Source organism: Ovis aries, chromosome 25 (genome assembly GCF_016772045.2).
Source record: "Ovis aries strain OAR_USU_Benz2616 breed Rambouillet chromosome 25, ARS-UI_Ramb_v3.0, whole genome shotgun sequence".
Taxonomy (NCBI): domain Eukaryota; kingdom Metazoa; phylum Chordata; class Mammalia; order Artiodactyla; family Bovidae; genus Ovis; species Ovis aries.
This window is the reverse complement of record NC_056078.1, coordinates 34,719,468-34,743,146: the sequence shown is the minus strand read 5'-3', so window position 1 is coordinate 34,743,146 and position 23,679 is coordinate 34,719,468. Positions and strand designations below refer to the sequence as shown.

Here is a 23,679-nt window from a genome sequence, read left to right as displayed (position 1 = left end):
GAGAGAGATGGGAATACAGACCACCTGACCTGCCTCTTGAGAAACCTATATGCAGGTCAGGAAGCAACAGTTAGAACTGGACATGGAACAACAGATTGGTTCCAAATAGGAAAAGGAGTACATCAAGGCTGTATATTGTCACCCTGCTTATTTAACTGATATGCAGAGTACATATGAGAAACGCTGGACTGGAAGAAGCACAAGCTGGAATCAATATTGCTGGGAGAAATATCAATAACCTCAGATATGCAGACGATACCACCTTTATGGCAGAAAGTGAAGAGGAACTAAAAAGCCTCTTGATGAAAGAGAAAGAGGAGAGTGAAAAAGTTGGCCTAAAGCTCAACATTCAGAAAACAAAGATCATGGCATCTGGTCCCATCACTTCATGGGAAATAGATGGGAAAACAGTGAAAACAGTGTCAGACTTTATTTTTTGGGGCTCCAAAGTCACTGCAGATGGTGATTGCAGCCATGAAATTAAAAGACGCTTACTCCTTGGAAGGAAAGTTATGACCAAGCTAGATAGCATATTGAAAAGCAGAGACATTAGTTTGCTACCAAAGGTCGGTCTAGTCAAGACTATGGTTTTTCCAGTAGTCATGTATAGATGTGAGAGTTGGACTGTGAAGGCTGAGTGCCAAAGAATTGATGTGTTTGAACTATGGTGTTAGACAAGACTTTTGAGAGTCCCTTGGACTGCAAGGAGATCCAACCAGTCCATCCTAAAGGACATCAGTCCTGGGTGTTCATTGGAAGGACTGATGCTGAGGCTGAAACTCCAATACTTTGGCCACCTCATGCAAAGAGTTGACTCACTGGAAAAGACCCTGATGCTGGGAAGGATTTGGGGAGAGGAGGAGAAGGGGACAACAGAGGATGAGATGGCTGGATGGCACCACCGACTTGATGGACATGAGTCTGAGTAAACTCTGGGAGTTGGTGATGGACAGGGAGGCCTGGCGTGCTGTAATTCATGGGGTCGCAAAGAGTCGGACAGGACTGAGCAACTGAGCTGAACTGAATTGGCTTATCTTCATATTCACTGACTCTTTTGTCTGCCTAAATGTGCTGCTGAACCCCTCTAATGAATTTTTTATTTCTGTTATTATACTTTTGAGCTCCGAAATTCCCAGTAGGTTTATTTTTAAAATTTTGTCACTTTATTGATATTCTCTATTTGGTGAGACACTCTGCTGACTTCCTTTAATTTTTTTCATCTATGGTTTCTTTGTATCTTTGAGAATATATAAGACAGTTGATTTTAAGTCTTTGTTCCAGTAAGTATAAGTAAGTACAATGCATGTGCTTCCTCAAAGGCAGTTTCTATTAGTTTCTTTTTTCCCCCCTTGCACAAGGGCTATACTTTTTGTTTCTTTTTGTGCCTGGTAAATTTTTGTTGGAAAATGGACATTTTTTAGTGTTATAATGTGAAAACTCTGGAAAAAGATCTTCTCCTCTCCCTGCACTTGCTGTTGCCTTTTGTTGGGTCACTGTTTCATGTTTTCCTGAACTATTTTGTGTTCTGCACTTTTGTCCTGTGTGAAGTCTGTGTTTCATTAGCTTGGTGGCTGGCCATTGTTTTGACAGAGGTTCCTTATATACCGGGATCCTAGAAAATAGAAGAATGCCCTCCCAGTCTTTGCAGATTGTCTCCATCTTAGGATATTCTTTAGTGCTTATTAGGGCATCTGTAACTCTGCCTTACCCTTACCTTCCTGTTTTGAGAAGCCTGAAGTTCAGCCCCAGATGATAATACATGGTCTTCCACTTGTTATTTTTGACATTTAGAGATTCCTCAGGGGTAAATCACTTTCACTTTTCACTTTCATGCATTGGAGAAGGAAATGGCAACCCACTCCAGTGTTCTTGCCTGGAAAATCCCAGGGACAGCGGAGCCTGGTGGGCTGCCATCTGTGGGGTCGCACAGAATCGGACATGACTGAAGCGACTTAGCAGCAGCAGCAGGGGTAAATCTAACTGAAAGTGGTATTTTCAAAGCCAAGTTTCTTCAGAGGTTTGTCAGCAAAGCTTTAGAGTTGAAGGTTGTTGCATGGAAATGAGATCAACTTTGGGCCTTTGACACACTGTATTGGGCATAGGTAATCAGTGGGGCTGGGTTGGAGGACATTAGGACAATTCATGTGTAAGGGAGAATGGGACAGTCTGTGCATAACGGAGGCTTTAATTTGAGTTTATGATGGTAGATTAGGGCTATGTAGTTCTTGTGGGTTCAGCTTTCTAGATAATTACATTGTTGCTAATATCTGCCAGTTCCATCTGCAAAGGACAGATTGATGCTGCTATTTTGACTCTTGGTTGCAGAGCTGTTTCTGTTCTCTGCTGCTGCTGCTGCTGCTGCTAAGTCGCATCAGTCGTGTCCGACTCTGTGCGACCCCATAGATGGCAGCACACCAGGCTCTCCAGTCCCTGGGATTCTCCAGGCAAGAACACTGGAGTGGGTTGCCATTTCCATCTCCAATGCATGAAAGTGAAAGTGAAAGTGAAGTCTCTCAGTCGCTAACTGGGTAAAATTTATTGCAAAAGGGAAATCTTTGATCTAGCTCAGTGTTACCAGGGCCTTGCATTTTGTCTTGTTTTTAAAAGCATGCCAATGATTAGAATTTTCTCGGCAGCATCATGGTGACATTAAATAATTAGAGAAGTTGAAAATATCCAGCCACTGGGAGCTGACTGGTTAAATAATGTATTTTATAGCCTCATGTGGGATACTAGTCAAGTGCTAAAAATGAGATGTAAAAAGAGGACAAAAGTATATTGTCGAAAAAAAAACAAGATGCAAATAACATACACATAGATATCTACTCTTTTTCCAGGAGAAAAGCATGTGCATAAGCATATAAGGTGCTTGTGTGCTCACTCAGCTGTGTCACTCTGCAGCCCCATGAACTGTAGTCAGTCCACCAGGCTCCTCTGTCCATGGGATTTCCCAGGCAAGAATACTAGAGTGGGTTGCCACTTCCTACTCCAGGGGTTCTTTCTGACCCAGGGGTTGAACCTGCTAATGCCTTCTGGGAAGCCCCTATAAGGTGCTTACGTAATATTTTATTACATCCTTATTATGTGCTAGCAGTATGCTTGGTACTTAACATGCCCGTGTGATCCCGTATAGTTCTGACAACAATGCTATGAGGTAGGTAAATTATTTAACTCCCTTTAAAAGATGAGGAAACAGCACCCTTAAGAGGGTAAGAAACCCACCCCAGGGTGCATAGAGGATTAGAGGCAAAACAGGACCCCAGCCCTGAAGCCTATACTCCTAACCACTATGTTCTGTGCACTTTTTGTTAACATTCATCTGCTGAAAGAGCATATGGTGGCCTAGTATTTAATAGGAATGTCATATGAGACTCATATGAAGTGGATTCTCAACTAGGTGCCTTCCAGATCCCTCCCTCCCTGTGAATATGTGTCCAGGCTGCAGAAGCCTCCTGCATATGTTTCTGAAGTGCTGCTTCTCTGGACAGGACATTGTCCCTTCCGCTTCCATTCACTCCCCCTCACCACCCCCTGCCTCTTTACCCTATGATGCTGTTATTCATTTTGGAGTTCAGAGGGCAATTAGCCTGCTTTGTTTTCTGACTTCTTGCTAGCTCTAGGGATCTGGATGCACATCTTGTTCTTAAAGCGTGGGAGGGGGGTTCAGGACGGGGAACACGTGTACACCCATGGCGGATTCATGCTGATGTATGGCAAAACCAATACAATATTGTAATTAGCCTCCAATTAAAATAAATAAATTTAAATTAAAAAATAAAATGCAGCGTCATCACTTTGCCAACAAAGGAAAAAAAGAAAAAAGAACATAATGACTATAGTTGTTAACTGCTAGTGTAATCCAGGTCTACAGCTTACATTAAACATTAGCTCATATTGCCTCCAGGTTTGAAACCAATGTACCCAGAAGAAATTTACAAAGGGACAATGATGTTGAAATATTTTAAGTGCAAACAGGATTCCTGTGTGTTGACAGGGACAAGGCCATGTTGTCTAAAGTCCCTATATTGATTCCTAGTTTTCCATTCCTTTCCAGTGGCCTTTTCCCCTTTGGACATTCTGCAATCTTGTGACTGAGCATTCCAGCTCCCTCTTTGTGAAATGCCTCTGATTGAATGTGTATATATAAAATCTCTTATTTTATCCCAGCGGAGGTGACTTTAATATGGAGGGATAGTACTGCCACTGTTGACCGTGGATGGGTAGTACTGCCACTCTTGACCAGTTGGAAAACTTAGCATTTGGAGCACTGGAAAAAATTTTTTTAACGTTCATCTTCTAAGTAAAGAGGGAATTCGGTTGCCAGAATTATTAATTCATACAACTGTGTTCTACTTTTTGCTTCCCACAGAGCAATGTTTGGTGCATGAGGTTTTGGTTGATTACGTTTTATTGCATTCTAGTGGGAACCAGTTTCTCCACCCATTCTCACTCTCTGTGCTTTCAATTCCCTTTTGTTCCTTGGGTCAAAGGATGCAGTTAGATCTGAGAGCTGGAGAGAGTGAAGTAAAAGATGCTGGCATTTAATGCAAGAATTGGTTCAGTATATAATCCTACTTATTTTCTTGGTCAAAGCAAAAATAATGCAGATCTTGCCAGAAGGATGTTTCTCAAGTGTATAGGACCTAATGTATAGATGCTTAGTTTATCATATGGAAGCTTTGGGAAACTGGAGTCTGATAATTTCCCTATAATGAATCTGCCTCTCAGGATTTTTTTTCCCAAAAATCATTGTTCTCCATAGCCTATCTAGATATTTTTTAACATCTTGCTTGTTAACGTGACTGCCAGCATCTTAGAGAAGTTGACAGTTTATGTGATTTCTATTAGCAGAAAAAAAGTGGGCTCAAAAGCTTTTTCTCTAAATGAATCTATTGTTGAATGTCTGAACTGGCTCAGAATACAGGTGCATGCTCTGCTCTGAGAAGGTAGAAGAAGGGGAAGAGCCCAATCCAGACAAGGTATGTGGGCGGAGGAGGCCGGGAACACAGAAGCGACGGCCAGCCACCCTGTGCTGTGATCTCAGCCTAAACCGTATCCCTGGGAAGGAGTTTCTTACTTCCTATTTGTATCCCTGGGCAACCACAGACCCCCACCTCCTACGTGGGATGTTAGCCTTGGAGCACTGAGGAGGTGAGCTGCAGAGCTAAGGCAGAGTCCCAGAGGAGCTTCAGTTCTGCAGAGTCTATGCAGCCTTCTTTGCCATACATTGATCACATGCTTAGGGCTTGGGAGATGAGAGCTGAGGGCTAAAATTCCGCAAGGTAAGAAGACCCCCTCTCCCAGAAAATGGACTCCTCCAGTTTTCTTACATGACTACTGAGGTACTTTCACTTTTCCATATATAGGAGTCCCTCAGGAGCAAGCTCTGGCCAGTCAGAGGGAGTGACACACCCCTCTCCAGTCCCTCCTCTTCGCCCATCCGCACCTTTACTCTCACGTGCTTGCGGGCACTTACGCAGAAGTGAGCCCTGTGGCTCTGCCAAAGACGAGCCTGTTGGGTTTAAAGGAGGAAAATTAAAAAAAACCTCAGGCCAGGTCCCAGCATTGAAATTGTTACCTCGAAGAAGCTGAGTGGAGAAGTGTGAAGAGATGAATGGACCAGTGGATGGCCTGTGTGATCATTCTCTAAGTGAGGAAGGAGCATTCATGTTCACATCGGAATCTGTAGGAGAGGGGCACCCGGGTGAGTAGGTGGTCTTGGACAGATGGCAACCTATACAGGGTAGGGGGCTGTTACTAAAGGCCTGGAAAACAATGTGCGTAAATTACTATTAAGGATCTCAAGAAGAACAATATGCAATCTTTTTTATTTTATTCATTTGCAGTTTTGTGAAACAGTCACTTGTTATGCAAATAATAGATTGTAAGTTAAGCCAAGGGTCTGTGCTGCTGCCCACCACCAGCGTTTCCTTGGGGCTACAATAGAGAATATATGGTTGCTTGGATAAACATATTATGTGTGTAGAATGTATCATCAGATATTCACTTTATACAGAGTTTTGTTTTGTTTTCTGGTAAAGCTTTGTTGTTTTTTTTTTTTTAATCAATGAGCAGCTTAAGTCAACAGAAAATGTTCCCACAAATAAGTCCACCAGTCACTAAGTTTCAAATGTAAAGCATATAGAGTTTAGAAATGAACAGCAGTGCATTCTAATAGGGGCTGAGACAGATCTCTAGGTCCTGCAAGAAAATCCCAGCATTTATTTTTTTTTGATCTCTGAAAAGTGCGATGTGGAGAAATGAGAGAGGCTTCCGTGAGGACCACGATGGGAGCCTCCAGTTTCTGGGACAGTGGTTCTCAGACTTCAGGGTGCCTCACCATCACCCAGTGGGCTTGTTAGAACACAGAGTGCTGGCCCCACCCCCAGAGTTCCTGATTTAATACGTCTTGGGTGAGGCTCAAGAATCTGTGTTCTGAAGAAGTTCCCAGGCAATGCTGATACTGCCGATGTGGGAGCCACACTCTGCGGACCACTGATCTAGGAGAACCCTGGGGGCCAGACACACTGATTTATGCTTTTAAGCACCTCTTCAAAATTCATCAGAGTATTTGAACTTTTTGGTGACTTATCATCATTGAGTTTAACTTTTTTCATCTTCCTCATCCTTGCTATTTCTCAAAGATCTCTAATTTTTATACCTTGTAACTCAGCTTTAGATATCTCAGTGCACTGCCCCTTCCATATGCTTTAGCCACTGGTTCTCAGCTGGGGAAAAGTTTTGCAACCCTTTTCCCCTAAGGGCGTTTTGTAATATCTGGAAACATTTTTTGGTTGTTACAGCTATTCCAGGGGGTCGAGGCATGGCCTGATACTGGCAGATAGTGGAGAGAGGCCAGGTGTGCTTCTAAACACAAGACCATCCCCCACAACATAGAAATTTTCCAGCCCAAAATGTCAATAGTGCTGCTGAGAAATCTTGGCTTAAACTGAATGTTGTTTGTAGCTTAGCTCATTTCAATGTAAACAGCATCTTTCATTCTGCATGACTTTATAAAGTTCCTAGGTTTACTTTACTCATAGCCTCAGATTTTCTGCTATGTCTGATGTATTCTGGACAGCTCCATGACTTATTAAGGCCATCCACAGGTCAGAAAATGGCCATATAGAATTTGCTCCATGTGGAGGGAGAGGGTGCTTTTTCACAAACAGTGGCCAGTGGTCCCATTGTACACACAGCTATGTGCTCAGTGGACAGAAAATGAAAATTCTAGTCAGTTGACTATTTTGTCTGCTTAATGGCAGGCCTTCAATTTGTCTGATTTAGCTTACCACTGTACATTAGCTGTCCATGTAAAACTGATTTCTTGGTGTTTTTCTTCTTGTCATTCCAGTGCTGAATTCCCCTCCATCAGAAAGATAAGATTAATGCTTCCTTTTCAACTTCCAAGAAAGCTATTAGCTATCTTAAGGCTACTAAGTGATATTGATAGAAAATTTGAAAGCCTTAAACAGTTGAGAAAGGACCTCCTAAGGCATTATCTTAATCTACGCAGCTATCTTAGTACCCTTGCTCAACTCCAGTTTATCGCTAATATCCCTACCCCATTTCCCTGTGTGCACTGGAAAATGTGACCTGTGTCCTCTGAGCGAGCAGAGTCGCCCATGGTCAGCATGTGAGTGGCTCCTAGGAATCCTGATGGCTGGGTCTAAAGTGATATTTGAGCAGCAGGAGGCCTTTACTGGTAGGTGGTTGCAGGGGCATGAACTCAGGCAAACCTTGATTTATAACCAGGATCAGCAGGGAGATGGAAAAACTCAAATATATATTTAGTAGCAGCTTCTGAAGGAAAGATTAGAGAATTAACCTTCAGATTAACAGTTTAACTACAGAATTTCATATGTACTTTCAAAATCAGAAATGCTTGATTCTGGGCCTGCCTTCTCAATTTAAAAACTTATAAAATGACAAAAGAGACACAAGGAAATTTGAGAGGTGATGGATGTATATTAAATCTTGATTGTGGTGATGGTAACGCAAGTATGTACACATGACCAAACTTGCCAAATTTACATACATTAATTATATGCAAAATTTTATATGCCAATTATACTCCAATAAGTCTGGGAAAAATCTTATTAACTTACTAACAGTGGACTCTGTGGGTATTTTGAACACTAAACAAGATGTATTATGTGCAAATAGATGTCACTTTTATTTCTGAGTTTGTAAACACTGGCAGTACACATAACTCCAGAGCAAGAGTGGATTTCTCCAGTGTCTACATGCTCAACCATGAGGAGCCTTTTTAAAAATTATTTATTTTGGCTGCACTGGGTCTTCGTTGCTGTGCATGGTTTTTGTCTAGGTGCAGTGAGAGGGGGCTACTCTCTAGCTGCAGTGTGCGGACTTCTCATTGCGGCGGTTTCTCTTGCTGTGGAGCACGGGCTCTAGGCACAGGGGCTCAGCAGTGGCCACACCCGGCTTGCTCCAGCATGTGACATCTTCCTGGACCAGGGATTGAACCTACATCCCCTGCATCAACTGGCAGATTCTTAACTACTGGATCACTAGGGAAATCCCATCGACCATGGGGAATATTTAAGGCAAATCACAGAAGAACAAGATGAAGTACCAGTCCATGTTGAACTTTTGTCAGTGCCACCTTGATGAGCAAGTCAGACCCAGCTACTGGGACATCAGGCCTTCAGGAGGCTGCATGATGGTGGGGAGGATCTCAGAGCAGCTTGTGGAAGTGTTTAGCAAAACAGCAGTGGCCGTGATGTGTAGAGGTTCTCTCGCAGGATTCCTACAGCTGGAGTCATGGAGGTGGGCGTGGCTTTATGCACAGCGCACTCTAACTGGTGGAACCAGCAGTACAAGCCTCTACCCGTTCTGGCCTCTTCTCCCCGTCGACGCCTAATCTCGCTGATGCCATTAGTGTTTCAAATTCTGTTTCTAAGACTTTTCTTGATGTTAGAATTTAAGGAAGTATGCTGAGGAATGAGATATTTCTGTGTGTGTCTTAGTTCCTTGCACATCTGTCTCTATTATTTATTTAGATATAGTTGATATTCCTATAAATCTAGTGTTCTATGAATGAGATACTTTTTGATTGGAGGAATATACTTTGTGTATATGTGAATTACTTTAGACTCTTGTAACTGGCTTTGGAATATACTTTTCTTTTAGGGAATTCTATGACTTTATATAATATACATCATCCAAAATTAAGGCAAAAGTGGGAAGAAATAAAAATTCCAAAAATTTACAATTTCTTATGCTTTAAAAGTGTCCTCTTGGATAGACTTGATGTGTAAATTGGCAAAATATCTAATTGTTTTAACATTTCAGTTTTTAGGCTTGACATGTCTGTGAATTTTGCTCATGTTCCCTCTTGTCCAGATAAGATCTGCGACCAGATCAGTGATGCAGTGCTGGATGCCCACCTCAAGCAGGACCCCAATGCCAAGGTGGCCTGTGGTAAGAGATGCCTGGCCCCTCCTGCTGGAGCCCTGAGTGGGCTCAACTCGAAACCTGTGCCCAGGTTGAAGCCCTCGGCACAGCCGGGAACCGGGGACTTCAGGGCCTAGAGGGCCCCGGGGTGATAGGACTAGTCTCTTCAACTTTACAGAGGGGATCTTGGGTATCCCTTGGCCAAGGTCATGGGGTAGGGGTCCTAGTGTGGAGACCAGAGCCCCACTCTCCTCACAGTCAGCAGCTTGTTTTGTCCGATGCTCAGAACCACACCCTTCCCTCTCCAGCGCCACCCTAGCCCTCAGACTGAGCACTGTGGGGACCCGTGTCCCTCTAAGGGTGAACTTCACTCTGACGTGTTTATAAATAACTTGCCTTGACTCTGTGCTCAGGACCCCATACCCTAAAGCCTGCAGTGGCGCTTTAGCTGGAAGGGGGCAAAAGAGGTCTTATGTATGCTGGCTGCATTTTTTATGACTACTTGCAACCATTGTCTCGTTACAATGCACACAGCAGTCTTAGGATTATTTCCATCCAACAGCTGAGACTGAACAAGCAGTTCAGGATTGGGCAAGTAGTAAGTGCGTGGTATAGAAACTTGGAATTCGTGTGCCCAATTCTTTCCAAAGTGCAGGTCTCTGAACGCCTGTGAAGACGGTCAGAACTTGAGCTGGGCTGTACTGCCTATTATCACCGTGATGGTCCTTCTGGAGTCCGTCCCCTGTGTGGTCTCTTGTGCGGGTCTCTGTCAGCACTCTGAGAGGTCCCCTTAGCCAGCACGTGGCCACTAGCCTGTCTCTTTGCCTTCAGAGACAGTGTGCAAGACGGGCATGGTGCTTCTGTGTGGGGAGATCACCTCCATGGCCATGGTGGACTACCAGCGTGTGGTGCGGGAGGCCATCAAGCACATCGGCTATGACGACTCCGCCAAGGGTGAGGCCGGGTCCCCGGACGGGGCCCACCTGAGGCTCTCTATCTCCTGGAAGAGCAAATATCTCTCCTTCTGGGCCCACTTGCCAGGGTCCAGGGCTCGCAAGCTCTGGCAACAGCATGGCAGCCCAGGCAGACTGGCCCTTGTCCATCCGTTGCTGACTCTGGTCTTGTTTACGGTCCTGACTTCTTAGAAGAAGAAGCTCTGGGTCCAAGGGGCTGCCCTCTCTTGGGGACGTGTTGTCTGCCGGGTGCTGGGGCAGATCTGTGTGTGTGTGTGTGTGTGTGTGTTGTTGGAGGAACTCTGCTCCACTCCCTAGGATGCAAATGAGGAAACTGAGGCTTAGAGATGGCAATAACTCATATAGGTGGCACAGTCAGTAAGTGGCTATCCCCAGGTGGGACTCCGTGCTTTCTGCTAAGCTAGGCTACTCTTTCCCACATAGAGAAGAAGGTGACTCAGTCCAGCACAGGTGCCGAAAGCAGGTGGAGGAGAGGCTGGCCCAGGGTGGCTCCAGTGCCAGGCAGTGTGGGAGCCTGCAACCCCAGGAGGAGGCCCAGGCACTGGCTGGAGCTGAGGAGGAGCCCTGTGATGAGGTGGGGGTGAGAGAACTGAGGGCCCTGAAGCAGACGCCTGCACTAGGAACAGGCAGGCTGGGAAGGAGCCCAGCCTGGAGGGCGTCAAAGGACAGGGCATGAGGGCCCATTTCTAGGGCTGGGGTACACTGGTCTATTTATTGGTTGTTTGGGGTGATATGTGGCATCTTTGTGGGTCAGGGCAGGCTGCGCTGACATGCACACGTCTTTTATGTGAGAGAGGCCCTCTCTGTGTGAAGGCACAGACACATAGAAGCTCGGTGCGGTCACCTACCTGCTGGCTTGCCCAAAGGACTCACTTGAGCATACGGAAATTTTGCGGATATATCAAGAACCTCTGGGAAGAAGAAACCAGTGAGTACAGGTTGCTTCTCCCAGCCAGCACAAAGGGTGTTCACGGAGCAGGCATATTGTCCCAGAACAGCAGCTCCCTGCCACGTTGCCTTGCAACCCTTCACCCTGTTCTGCCAAGAAGAGCCAACTTATTATTTACTTATCCAAGAGCAAACTTTGTTCTGCATTAGGTAGTAGGAAAGTCGTTTCCGCAGGGGTGTTACTTCCCCTAGAAGAGAGAAGTGGGAGTAGGCCCAGCTCTTCTTGTCAGCACGCCTGCACCAAGGGGACCGGCAGGCTGCGGGCTGGCCTGCAGTCACAAGGCCCCCAGGCTAGAGGCTGCCACTGCTCTTCGCTGCAGAGTTGACCTTTCTAAGCCTTCCTCCTCTCCCCTTAGTGCCCTGAACTGTTTCCCCAAGTGACTTGGAGCCTTTCATTCCGTCTCAGCACTGAGATTTATTCTTTAGACAGGGAGTGTAAGGTGAAATGGGGATTTGGTGAGCCCTTGGCAGCTGAAGGCTGTTCCCTGGTATGTGTATTCAGAAGCCTTCACTAGGAATAGGGGCTGCAGAGGTCAAGGTGGCCTGGCACTCCTGAGGCACTGCCTGGCATTAAGTGTGATGCGGTATGAGATGCTCGGCAGCGAGTCAGCGGCAGAGTGTGCACGGAAGAGCTGGGGTGGGGGCGGCTCAGGGATGTTTACTGAGAGCTGGATGGACTTGTGGAGGGGGACAGGGGTCAGAGGAGGAGCTTTCTAGGCAGAGGGTCCTCGTGGAGGTGGAAAAGGCGGTTGTGTTTATGCTAAACCTGAGTTCACTTCGGTTGAGGGCTCAGCTGGGAAAGCCTGGCTGGAGCTGAGCAGATTCCAGTTTACTGCCTTTGGTGGTAGGTCTTCACTTGAAGCTTGTAGGTAAATAGCAGGTTGAGCCTAGGGGTATTTTTGAGGTTTTATTTGTTTCCGTAGGCCCATTCTGGCCGCAGGGGTGGGAGAACAGATTGGAAGGGGGTGACAGTCAGTGTGCCACTCATACTTGACTTTGTGGTGCAGTCTCTGTGCATTTTTGCTCCTCATTCATACCCATCCTGTAGCTGAGCCCAGCAAGATGGGGAAAACCAATTTGGGAAGAGTGTGCAGTCTGCCTAGTGGCACCCTCGTGGGGCTTCTTGGCCTGAGCTGCTGCTACCGAAGATGTCTGTGTCCCAGGCCCCAGCCCACAGTCCCCAGCCTGGGCCAGGCAGGAGAAGGGGATTTAGCTCCATCTCTGTGCTTGAGCTTTGGGGGTAGGCTGGCAGGGTGTGGTTTTTCCCACTTTGCTCCAGGGTCTGTGCGCACCTCGGGCTCGGGGCACTCTGGCTCAGGAAGTGTCTCTGGATGGCCTACATGCACCTATTTATTGTTCAGTATATTTGATACTTGGGTTTGGTGTATATTTCTGATACTTGGGCTTGATAGGCAGTGTTGGAAGGGCTCTTGGTATTCACTTAGTGCAGTGATTTTCAACCTCGGGAAGAGCCTAAGGGGGCAGGCCCTTGGTCATCCACCGCCCTTCTACCAGAGCAGCTGTAGCTGTTATCTGGTTTTCATACCACTGTTCTGTGTAGGGTATATATTTTTAATTGAGGTGTAGTTTAATACACTGTGGAGGTTTTTTTTTTTTTGACTAAAGAGTTCCATGTGATAGGATGAGAAGGATACTGACATTCCCCATCCTAGGCCTCAGTTCTAAGCCCAGACTGATGGCAGAGACCACCCACCCCAACACTAAATGCCCTCTTGGGTGCCAAGCAGCCCCCAGGAGCTCCAGCCTCCCTCAGCTTAGGCCTGCTCTCCTTGTGTCCAGGCTTTGACTTCAAGACCTGCAACGTGCTGGTGGCTTTGGAGCAGCAGTCCCCGGATATCGCCCAGTGTGTCCACCTGGACAGAAATGAAGAGGATGTCGGTGCCGGTGATCAGGTCACTAAACACTAGCGTGGGCGCCACGTCAGAACTGCAGGGCAGTGTGCTCTGTGTCACAGGGCTGGCTGTTCGTGGGTAATGGACTGAGTGCGCTGTGGGCAGAGCTCCCCCACCCCCTGTCTGGAGTCACACAGCCTAGCTGGAGGGCAGGATGGGTTGGGAATGCCCGGTGTGGCCTGTCTCCCTACCTAGAGTGTTGGGTTTGGGGACCCTGTCTTCCCCTCCACAAATACCCAGTACAAAAAGTCATATGCCTGGGAGGGTGGAGGGCCAGTGGGGCTTTAGATCTGAAGAGAGTTGTCACCTGTAGCCTGAAATGGGTGTCTGCTACAGGGCCTGATGTTTGGCTATGCCACGGATGAGACGGAAGAGTGCATGCCCCTCACCATCATGCTGGCACACAGACTCAACGCCCGCATGGCAGAGCTGCGGCGCTCAGGGCAGCTCCCCTGGCTGCGGCCTGACTCCAAGACACAGGTGAGCCCCTGCTCTCTGAGCCCCTGCAGGGCTCCAGAAATGCACCTCAAACTAACCCCTTCCTCTTGATTCTGGTCGTATGTTAAGATCAAAATGTTCTCTCTGGGCACTCAAAGAAATGTTGAATCTGAAAAGAACTATTTATTTGAAAAATCTTCTGCTCCAGATAAATCTTTTCTTTTCTCCCCTGATCCGCCAACATTTTAGTATGAAAAAGTTTTAAACACAGAAAAATGAACAGTTCTAGATTTTGAGGGGCGGGACTTCTTAGCATATGTTTACTCTAGTAATATGATTCCCCAGTTCCTGCCGCAAACCTTCGTAACTGGTTTCAGACTTTTGGCCACTGCCTGTCAGGTCTCTGTGTCTTAAGCAAAGCTTGAAAACCCCATGAACAGGTGCTGTCTGTAGCTTGCTGCAGCCCTTTTGGTTTGCTTCTCATAGAAAGGATTTACCTTTGCTGATCCTGATGCTCTGTTGCCAGTGACCCTGACCCCGTGTTCCCTGCCATGATGAAATGCGCACTGAGTCCGGATGTGAGAGCTGGCGGTAATGCAATTGCTGGCACATGCTGAGGCCTCTGTCTGCCTTCACTCTCCACATCCTGACAACCCTGATGGCCCCTTTCCTCGGAGCTCCTTTCCCAACTCTACTTCCGCACTCCAGTGGGGTCTGGACACTTCCTTCTACATTCTCTGTCCTGCTACCCACACTTGTGGGTTATTTTCACGTCTGCACACTTGGCTTCCAAATCTTCTACCTGCAGGTCTGTCTGAATCACCAGCCCCCATTTCTCACTCCTCTTGCAAACACATGGGCCCCAGGAGTGCTCCTCAGCTGAAGGGGTTCGTGGAGTCCACCTTTCCCCAGCCCTCTCTGTCTCCACTGGGTCTGGGTTACACTTGTCCCTCTAGAACATCCCTTCTTCTCTGGCCCCCTTTCCCAGTCCAGGCTTTACTGTGTCCTCCTAAAGACTCTCTCTGTCTGGAAACTGCAGTTAATTTGCTTTGGACTTCGCTTTTAATTTCCTTATACCTGCTCAGAACCATCTACAACTTTCTACTTCCTATTGGAGGCGAGAGGAGTACCCACTTGTTATTCTGGCATTTAAAGCAGGCATTTAAAGGTCTTCCAGCTTTACCTTCCTCGATCCCCACCCCCAGTCTTTGCTTAATCCTTATGCTTTCACCCACGTTCCCTTCACTTCTCAGTCCTTCGCACCTGTGCTCTCACCCCTCACTTTCCTTGGAATCTTTCTCTGGTCCCCACCTGTCCTTCAGTGGCCAGCCTGGCTCCTCCTTCTGGTCTCCCCTGATCACTCTCGAATGGGACGTCTTCTTATCCTGCACTTGGAATTTGGCTCGTGTGGTTTTATAGTTCCTCACGGTGCTTGTGACTCTGTCTTGTTACTCCCCAAGGGTCAGGCTGCCCATGGTGGAGGCTGCACATTGGCTGTACCTGGAGCAACAGAGTGTCTCTGTGGCCTAAAGGAAGCCCTTGGGACTTCAGGTGTTACCCACGTGACCCCCACACTGGGAAGTGGGTTCATGAGCATCACTCAGGTGATCTTCGAGGTGGTGGGCAGAAGAGCTGAAATATGTAGGTTGTGATGGTACCAAAGAAAGGAGCCTGCCCTGCCTGCTTCATTCTGTGCCAGAGCTATGTGGGGATGCGGAGGAAGGGTGGAGAAATCCCAGAACACAGATGAGAAGAAGTGAGTGGAGTGGCTCGGGTTTCCTTCTCCCTCCTTGAGGGTGAGCATTGGAGGGCTCACCTATCAGATTCCCTGAAATAGCAAAGGCCTCCTATGTTTGCTTAGTAATAGTAGGTTTCCGAGTCCAGAGGGCAATGAGGGAGGGAGGGGAAGACGGGCCCTTCCAGGCTTTCCCTTCTTGCAAGGAGACACTGAATTCTCATATAAATGTCCTCTGCCAGCCTCCACAAGGCTGCTACCGTGGGAGAGGTGTCTTGCCGGGAACAATGTCTGGGCCTTCTCGTCTACTGGTAAAGGATTTTTATCACCTGCCCATGGTGTTGACTGTGAACAGAGTGAGCCTTTCCACCTGAACAAATTTTTGCTGCTGATAACTAAGAGCGGGGTGGCAGTACAAATGGCTATTTTTGTACCTGGCCAGAGTTGTGTTTTCCATGGTGTACTTTTCTCCACATCTTGCTGACACGAGATAAGCAATGCTTAGGGCCCTTCACTCAGCCACAGCTCTGCTTGGGGTTTGCGGCAGAGTGGGGGAGCCCAGGAGCATTGGAGATGGACCTCAGCAGCAACTCAGGAAGCGAGCCTTCTCTGAAGGTCAGGTACAGCAGGTCTGAGTCCAGAGCTGCTGTGGAGCCTCCCTCTGGAGCTCCCAAGCCCCCAACTCCAGCTTCCTCTCCCAGGTCCGGGAGTGCATGCAGCCCAGCATGAAAGGTGCTATGCTTGGTTCACAGCTGGTGTGCATATGCCCGTCACCCTAGGATCAAGCATTGTGCAGCCAGGGCTCTGTCTCTTCCTTTTCTGGACCCCACCCCGTTGTTCTTTGGACCAGGCAGGACATAGAGTTTGATGGATATCTAAGAGGTCTTTGCCTTAGGCGGAGCCCCAGGGAGACACCGTTTGCTGCCTGCAGTCCTATCAAGGCCCTTGGGGTGGGAGCAACCTGTGCCTGCTGGTCAATGTCCCTGCCAGGGCCATCTGGCGTAGCTGCACTTCTGCAGGCCCCATAGCCCCTCTGGGCACTGTTCCTGTGGGTCCACACTGCCTTGGGTAGCAGTGGGGCCTGGGGCTCCAGTACTGAGAGTCTTGGGTGATAGCCTTCTGCTGGGCAGAGCCCAGTTACCAGGCTGCACAGTTCCAGGTCACAGCCCCTCTTTGCTGCCTGTGCGATCTTGACCGAAGTATTTACATTCTGGAAGCCCATTTTCTCTCATCTTTGAAATGGAGCTGGTAGCAACTTCTCACAGCATTTGGCATTCCTTGTAGCATAGAGTACACACCCAGTCAATGCCAGCTTCTTTTTTTTATTTTTCCAGCCTCATCTGCCTTCCGCACCACCTCCTTCCCTCTCGCTCTGTGCACAGCCCAAGGTGCGCAGGCTGGGACATGGGCTCTCGCCCTCTCTGGCGAGGTGGGAGAGGACAGGGTGCAGAAGCATTCTGTCTGCACTGCTGTGGCCGTGACACAGGCTGAGGGAGCAGGCGGAACAGCGGCTGGCTCGTGGGCTTTTCACTGACTGGCCTGTGACTTCAAGGAAATTGTTATTCTTCGCAGAGCCTGACTATTCTCTTTTGTAAACTGGTGACAATTGTGCCCAGCTTGCTGGGATGGCTGCAGTATTCATTGATAACGCATGAAACAGGCACAGAACTGACTACACTGTGGGGAGAGTCCCAGCTCTGTCCTGTGGCCAGCCCTGCAGGGGAGCTGCAGACATGATCCTGCTTTCCTTGTGCCTGCGGCTCTTCCTTGCTTTTGCCCAAATACCCGGAGGCTGGCAACCCAGGCCTTGCTGCTGCCTCTTAGCTCAATCACCCTGGCTCAGGTCCCTCCACCAGACAAGGTCCCTGGGCACATATGTTTCCAGAGGCCCTCCGTTGAGAAGCTGAGGCAGCGGGCATGTGGCCTGTGGGCTCCCGTGTTCTTAGCAGAAGCCTGGGTGTCTTACCTAGAGCCATGGAGGGTCAAGACAGGGCTTTAGTGGAGGGACATCTGCTGGCACACAGGACCCTCTGAGACAGACGGAGTCGTCTGCTGAGTCACAGACAGAGGAAACTCTGCAACACCTGGGTCTCCAAAATGGCACTGATTGTGGTTGCTTGGGAATAGCTTGTGCCTCCTGCCTGATCAGCTCATGGCGCCAGGCAGTCATTTGCTATAAGAATGTGATGAACTTCCCTGAAGGCCCTTTGAGGACAGGAGGCCGGCGCCCCCTCCGGCTTTTGGGAGCCCTGTCCACCTCCTCGGCACCTCTGCCCAGCAACGGAGTGTCCTCAGGTCTGGGCAGGACTTCACATTTCCTCCCACCCTGCCACCCCCAGGTGACAGTACAGTACCGGCAGGACAACGGCGCGGTCATCCCTATGCGTGTCCATACCATCGTCATCTCCGTGCAGCACAATGAAGACATCACGCTGGAGGACATGCGCAGAGCCCTGAAGGAGCAGGTGATCAGGGCAGTCGTGCCAGCACAGTACCTGGACGAGGACACCATCTACCACCTGCAGCCCAGTGGGCGGTTTGTCATCGGAGGCCCCCAGGTGCATCCCTGTCTCCAGATGAGCCCTGATTTTGCTTACGTCCCCAGCACAAACCTGCAGGAGGTGGTGGCTTTGTGTGACTTGGCCCTGAGTGAGACGTGAAGTCAGCTCACTTTGTGCAGCCTGCTATGTGCCCTCAGTACAGGAGGGTGGGGGACATGTCTCAGGAGGTTCCCGGCCAAGGGGCTAGCTAACTTTCCATCACAGGTGCCGAGCTTGCCCTGGTGGGCTTGCCCTGGTGGCGTTTCCTGGGTCTTGGCCACGTGTGACCTGCAGCTCTTGTGGGCACCAAGGTGGGGACACAGAGTGGCCCCTTTCTCCTGTGCCACAGGCATGAGCAAGCAGAGAGTGGCCTAGCCCCTTGGAGAGGCCACTGACCACTGCCAGGCATCTCTGCTGTGGACGTGTTGCCATGTAACAGAGCTCTCGGGCCGGGTCCTAGGCCAGAGTGGCACAGAAACCCAGGGTGAATGGAAGTCCTGTATTTTCCTGCAGAACTTCTCAGGGCCTTGGCATGCTCAGGGCCTTGGCATGCTGCTTAGAACTGTGGATTTCTAAGTGGGGCGGGTGTTGCGGTGGTATAATATGCAGACTTTCCCCATGTCATTTAATATAGAGCCCCCTCAAACATCTTCTGTGGACTGGCATTGCATGGAATAGACACCTGAGCAAACGGGGAACGATGTTTGCCAGGTGGCACCAGCTGGGGCTCCGCCCAGGGTATATTGGTCCCAGCACAGTTCCCATCTGAACTCGAGTTTCTCCATTATGATCGACTCCTACAACAAAGGCTTGGGGAGCGGGCTGTGACCCCAGTGGCCCATCTGACGAGGGGCCTTTTTCTGACGAGGTTCCAGCTGGTGACCTGACTTCAGTGACTACTCAGTGACTGAACTGGGATTAGAGCCCAGGGTATCTGGCTGACTCTCGGCTAAGGGGGTCTTTGGAAGACGCACTCCTAGAAGCTTCAGAGACTGTCTCCAAGTCGTGGTCTAGTGGCCATCCCAGTGTTTCGCCACCCCTCCCCCCACATCTTCTGCGTCTTCCTCTTCCTCCGCAGGGGGATGCCGGTGTCACTGGCCGAAAGATCATCGTGGACACCTATGGCGGCTGGGGGGCACACGGCGGAGGTGCCTTCTCTGGGAAGGACTACACCAAGGTGGACCGCTCGGCGGCGTACGCTGCCCGCTGGGTGGCCAAGTCCCTGGTGAAGGCAGGGCTCTGCCGGAGGGTGCTGGTGCAGGTGGGTGGAACCCCGCCCTGCTTGAACCACCACACCTGCCCTCAGGAGGGGCACACTGGCCTGGCAGAAGGCCCGCACTGCCAGAGGACGCGACTCTGTGCCATGTTGGGTTTTGTGGCCACTGTCCTGCAAACCCGGGAGTGGGATAGCAGAAGCCTTCAGGCAGCAGGGCGCGCGTGGAAACTGCAGCTGTGACGTGGCGGGTGTATCTAGGCAGATGAGGGCTGGGGGTAGGGAGAGTGTATTGGGCAGGGCGTGTGTGGTTTCAACGGCCTCTCCCTGAGGACATCAAGGTCTCCGTGAGGGGCTTCTCCCTGACCCTGGGCTCTTCTGACAGGTGTCCTATGCCATTGGTGTGGCTGAGCCACTGTCTATTTCCATCTTCACCTATGGAACCTCCCAGAAGACAGAGAGAGAGCTGCTGGATGTGGTCAATAAGAACTTCGACCTTCGGCCTGGTGTCATCGTCAGGTAAAAGGGCCGCCCCTGCAGCTGGACAAAGCCCTCTTTCCCCGCCCCGCCCCGGTGCTTGCTTATCGGAAAGAGAATCAGAAGGAAGGATGTTCAGCCCCCTAGAAGCAGGAGGGGCTTCAAGCTCTTGGCCCAGTACAGTGCAAACCCCAAATGCAGAATGTCTAGTTTTCAGGTTGAAAGAGCCCAACAGACACTGACTTCAGGGGGCCCATCTTTGAGCAGGTTGGAGATCTTAGGAAAATAACTGCAAGACCAGATGCCTGGGAACTGAGTCAGCAAGTCTGGCCCCAACTGCTCTCGCTTCTAATGCCACCCCTGTTTTCTGGAGCTTGCGGTGTCGATGTTGGTTTGTGCCAGGTCAGTGGAGCAGAGTGTAGGCCAGAGTTCAAATCCTGATTCCTGGTGCGTCTGTCTGTGTGATTGATCAGGCTGTCCCAGAACCCTGAGACTGTTTCTTAAGCACCAGTGGCAGTGACCTTGTAAGGAGTGGCATGGCAGAGATAGGAAATTTAGGGAGAATTGCTCTTGAGTGGTTAACACCCCACACACTCATAGTCTGTTAATTACTCCTGTGCCCCCAATTCAGGGAAAGACACTCCCCTCCTTTTCCATTAAAACTGACCCTTTGTTCTTCTGAACGCGCAGGGACTTGGACTTGAAAAAACCCATCTACCAGAAGACGGCGTGCTACGGCCACTTTGGGAGAAGCGAGTTCCCTTGGGAAGTTCCCAAGGAGCTTGTATTTTAGTGCTGCTGGGGGCCAGGCCTGGTGAGCCCTGCAGCCTTCAGGTGGGACAGCTCCTCTCCTCCAGGACCCCAGCTCTCAGATCACCCACTGCCCCCTTCCTGGGCAGAGCCAGGCCCCTCTGAGCAGGAGGAAGGGGGCCTTCTGGTGCTGGGGCTCAGGTCTTCTCATGACGCCAGTCACTATGTTTCCCTGCCTCTCCCCCAGACCAAGGTGATGTGAATTTAGTGGAAATAGCACCCCTGTCGGAGGAAACCTGCTCACTCACCCGCCCCCGCAGCCTGGACCCTGAGCGGGCCCCTCCCTCCCTGGCGTGTGCTGGGAAGATCTCAGGGCTCTGTGAAGGTCTGGGCGTGCCGGGCCACCCTTCAGGTCTGCAGCCCTGTGGTCAACGTCCTGATCCTGGGCCTTCCCACAGGCCCTCCCAGGCCATGCCTGGGGCAGGGGTGACAGCAGCTAGCGTGCAAGAGACCACACTCATCACTGATCACATTTCTTCTTCACTGCAATATGATGAGGTGACCCCTTGTGTTACCTGCATTTAAGGTGAGGAGGCCGAGGTAACTTTCACAGGGCCCACAGCTGCACGGGTCGGGGCCTGGACATGCGTCTCGGATCTTTGGATTGTGAGCCCATACACTTTGACCCCTCACCCTCAGCACCACCCCCCACCCTGATCTCATGCTAAAAACAGGTCTGAGTGAAGACATGAGGCTGTGACCTCTGTCCTGAAGACCTGAGTTTGCTGAGAGTTAGGGGATCGACCCCCTTGGTGACCCCTGAGCAATGATCTACAGAGCCAAGACAGAACCAAAGGGATGTTTCCTTTGCCTCTGTAATTTCAGAAGATAGATCAGGCGGTGCTGGATATCCTGGCCCATGGGGCTGGGCTGGAGTTTGAAATTAAGAGGCACCTATGTTATCCCAGCCCCTGACTACTCAGGGACACGCAGGGTTGGGCCCATGGACTCCTCCGATGAGGGTCCAAGGCCAGTCCTGTCCCATATAAGGCTTCCTAGAGCAGAAGCAGCAGCTTGTCCCTTAAACAAGGGATGGAACCCTGTGTCCTCTGCATGCTTCTCTCTCTCTGACCCCTTTCTCTCTCTCGTCTCTCTCTCTCTTGTAACCCCTGCAATCTGAGTGCTCTTGGAATAAGTGGTTGAGCCTCTCAGATCCCCCTTCCAGAGAGGACAGCCCAAAGGCCTGAATTCAAATGATAAATGGTGACTGAAGTGGCAAGTCTTGACTCCTAGAGGGAGCTAAGTTGGCTGAGATGTCATGAGGAGATTTCTACCTTTGCCAGGTGGCCTCTGAGGCCAGGGCTACCCCCGAGGCCTTGGGTGATTCTCGGCACATTAAGATCTTAGAAGCTATGCATTCTCTTGCTTTCCTTTCCATGGCCAGCACCTCCCTGTACTCCTTCCCCAACCTGGGCCTCTGACTGCTGCACCACTACCTTATCCCCCGCTCCTTAGACCACAGGTTCAGGCAGGAGTTTCCACAGGTCCCCGGAGAATACTGGGGGCTGGCTTCTTCCTGTGGCACTCGGTGCCAGCTCCGGCCAAGATGCACAGCTCAGAAAGCCTCATCTGGGCAGCAGATAGCCTGCACTGATCTGTAGGCCTGAAGCACAAAAACCTTTGGCTTTCTCTTTCCATCAGGGGCAAGGCAGCTGTTCAGGGCAGAAAAAGAAGCCCAAATGACCACAAAAACCTAGAGCTGATGAGTGATATGGAAGCTCAGGAGTCTCACAGGGCTCTGGTCACCTGGGAAGTCTCAAGTTCCTTTTCGGAGAGGGAGGCTTAGGTTTGCAGGTGGCTGAGTTCCTCTAACTTGGGCCATATTTGAAGTGAAAATTCAAATTTTTATACTTTCTGCACCCCCTGGGAGAAACAAGGTTTTCTTGGGTCAACACTGTTATATGAAACTGGAGTCTATTTGTTAATAGTGCCTGCTAAGCCAGTGAATAAAACCTCGAGAAGCAACTACTCTATGCTCAGTTTCTGTCTGCAGCTGCCCTAGACACCTCACCTCTGAGTAGCATCACCTCATCTATCCTGCAGCCAAGTGGCTGTCCTGCCCTCAGGTGGCCCGACTGAAGTCTCTGCCATCCTGTCCACATGGGCTCCGGGGCCTCACGCCAGCTTGTGTATTATCGCTGCCTCACCTATTCATTCCACACCACACTGCATGGAGGTGGGCGGACCCAGGAAACCCCCGTTACTCGTGGAGACCTTGAGGCAAACCGAAATGGGTTAGGACCCAGAGTGGCTGACAGGTGGCTTCCCCAGCCTTCGGAGTCTGCCCCTCGTCCTCGCCTGGTTTCTTCTGCTTCCCCTTCTTGCGTGTTGTCTACAGTGTGCTTGGCATGAAGCAAGTGTTCAGGCAGTATTTGTCGATCGGTTCAGTGACTGAAGTCAAGTGAGGTGAGTGAGCCAAGGGGGTTGGTCAGCAGAGTTGGGAGTTTGGTCTGGGAGGTGGTGGTGGATGGAGGATTTGGGGCATGAGAGGGGACTGGAAGAAATAGCAACCCAGCAGTGGATGGCTGGGGTGAAAGGCTTGGAATGGGGGACTTTAAGAGAAATTTTCGCCAAATTTTCGACAAATTCCCCAGAGCTGATATGACTGGGGCACAGTATCGGGAACAATGATACAATAGCCAAGATACGGAAACAACCCGAGTCTGCCGATGGATGGATAAAGAGGATGCGCTTTATGTGTGCAGTGGAGTGTCATTCATGAACAAGAAGGAGACCTGCCATTTGCAGCAACATGGATGAAACTTTAGGGCATTAGGCTACATGAGATAAGTCGAAGAAAGGCAAACGGTATGATGTCACTTAGGTGTGGAATCTACAAAAGCCGACCGAGAGTAGAATGGTGGCTGTGAGTGGGTGAGACGGTGGGTAGATGGGGGAATGGGGAGATGTTAGCCAAAGGGTAGACACTTCCAGTTAAAAGTTCTGGGGAGCTGATATATAACAGTGATTATAGCTAATAGCACTGTATATACTTAAAATTGCTAAGCGTGTGGATCTTAAATATTCCCACCACAAAAAAGACATGATAATTGCATGACATGATGGAAGTGTTAGCTAATGCTCTGGTGGTAATCATTTTGCAGCATATTAAGTGTATTAAATCAGCTCTTTGTACACCTTAAGCGTATCTATGTCATAGGTCAATTATATCTCAGTAAGTCTGTGGGGAAAAAGCAGAGGGACAGACGCCCGG

The 23,679-nt window shown here is 49.6% G+C and overlaps 1 protein-coding gene across 3 annotated transcripts in view; it reads left to right on the top strand.

The window, feature by feature from the left end:
* Positions 1-22,431, top strand: part of MAT1A (methionine adenosyltransferase 1A) — a 42,604-nt gene extending 20,173 nt beyond the window's left edge. The window contains exons 1-9 of one of the 3 annotated variants that reach the window (XM_027962246.3): positions 5,471-5,704; positions 9,367-9,444; positions 10,249-10,371; positions 13,140-13,252; positions 13,589-13,732; positions 17,765-17,983; positions 19,044-19,226; positions 19,564-19,697; positions 20,346-22,431. In XM_027962246.3, the coding sequence (XP_027818047.1) occupies positions 5,611-5,704; positions 9,367-9,444; positions 10,249-10,371; positions 13,140-13,252; positions 13,589-13,732; positions 17,765-17,983; positions 19,044-19,226; positions 19,564-19,697; positions 20,346-20,448 (1,191 nt within the window). In that variant the 5' untranslated portion in view covers positions 5,471-5,610 and the 3' untranslated portion in view covers positions 20,449-22,431. Of the gene's footprint in view, positions 1-5,470; positions 5,705-9,366; positions 9,445-10,248; positions 10,372-13,139; positions 13,253-13,588; positions 13,733-17,764; positions 17,984-19,043; positions 19,227-19,563; positions 19,698-20,345 lie in introns of those variants that run through there. The other 2 variants (XM_042240794.2, XM_060406555.1) reach the window with 2 other exon arrangements.
* Positions 22,432-23,679: the final 1,248 nt, after the last annotated feature.